Source organism: Cynoglossus semilaevis, chromosome 7 (genome assembly GCF_000523025.1).
Source record: "Cynoglossus semilaevis isolate Cse_v1.0 chromosome 7, Cse_v1.0, whole genome shotgun sequence".
NCBI lineage: Eukaryota > Metazoa > Chordata > Actinopteri > Pleuronectiformes > Cynoglossidae > Cynoglossus > Cynoglossus semilaevis.
In genome coordinates this window covers 13,373,689-13,374,516 of record NC_024313.1, presented here as the reverse complement: position 1 = coordinate 13,374,516, position 828 = coordinate 13,373,689, and the positions used below count along the sequence as shown (strand labels likewise).

General features: G+C 54.0%; 1 protein-coding gene across 1 annotated transcript in view; it reads right to left on the bottom strand.

Annotated features, from left to right (window-relative positions):
- Positions 1-828, bottom strand: part of myt1la (myelin transcription factor 1-like, a) — a 19,993-nt gene that overhangs the window by 3,635 nt on the left and 15,530 nt on the right. The window contains exons 17-18 of the mRNA XM_025056813.1: positions 717-797; positions 191-412 (exon numbers count right to left, since the gene is read on the bottom strand). Coding sequence (XP_024912581.1) covers positions 191-412; positions 717-797 — 303 coding nt within the window. The remainder of the gene's footprint in view (positions 1-190; positions 413-716; positions 798-828) is intronic.

Sequence of the window (828 nt, the reverse complement as noted above, 5' to 3'; positions counted from 1 at the left end):
GCCCCAGTCTTAGCCTCAAAGTGTTAGCCTCAGTCTTAGCCCCAGTCTTAGCCTCAGTGTTAGCCTCAGTGTTAGCCCCAGTCTTAGCCTCAATGTTAGCCTCAGTGTTAGCCTCAGTGTTAGCCTCCTGGTCAAAGCCAAACTTCTACATTAGCTCAGTCACTTTGACTGACGTGAACTTTGACCCCACCTCCGATGTGTCAGGAAGCTTCCACTGACGTGTCCTGACCCGTCACAGCCCGGGGTCGGACAGGTCATCCCGTCCGTCTTTCCAGACTTCCAGACAAACTGGGAGCCGTTGACAAAGCTGTCCTTCTGCCTCTTGGCTGCCAGGGGGCAGCCTGACGCACTACGGTGGGACGCGTACTTTCCTGTCACATGACCCTGTCCATCACAGCCTGGGACTGGACACCTGGAGAGAGGACGCAGGACAACAGCTCAGTCAGAAAATCAGGAGAGGCTCACTGCTGCCCCCTGTGGTCAGGTTCTGTCACTGGGGTAAATCTGACCAAAAGACAGTGACGTCACAGAGGAAGTTCTTTGTTGGAGACAGCGCTGGATGCTAACTGGCTAACTTAGCTTTAACCTCCAACGACCTCTGCCCCCTGTGGTGACCATGTGCAGCTGCGTGTAAACACCCACTTCATCTACATCTACAAAGTAAAGGAGAGAAAACGCAGCGCCCCCTGGAGGCGCTAGTCTCTCAGTATCCTTACTTGATTGGCTCCTGGTCGTCTTTGTCTTCTTTGTGGATGATTTTGATTCCACTCTTCTTGGCCCGAGGACAACCAGACAGACTGGACGAGGAGGAGGAGGAGGAGGAGGAGG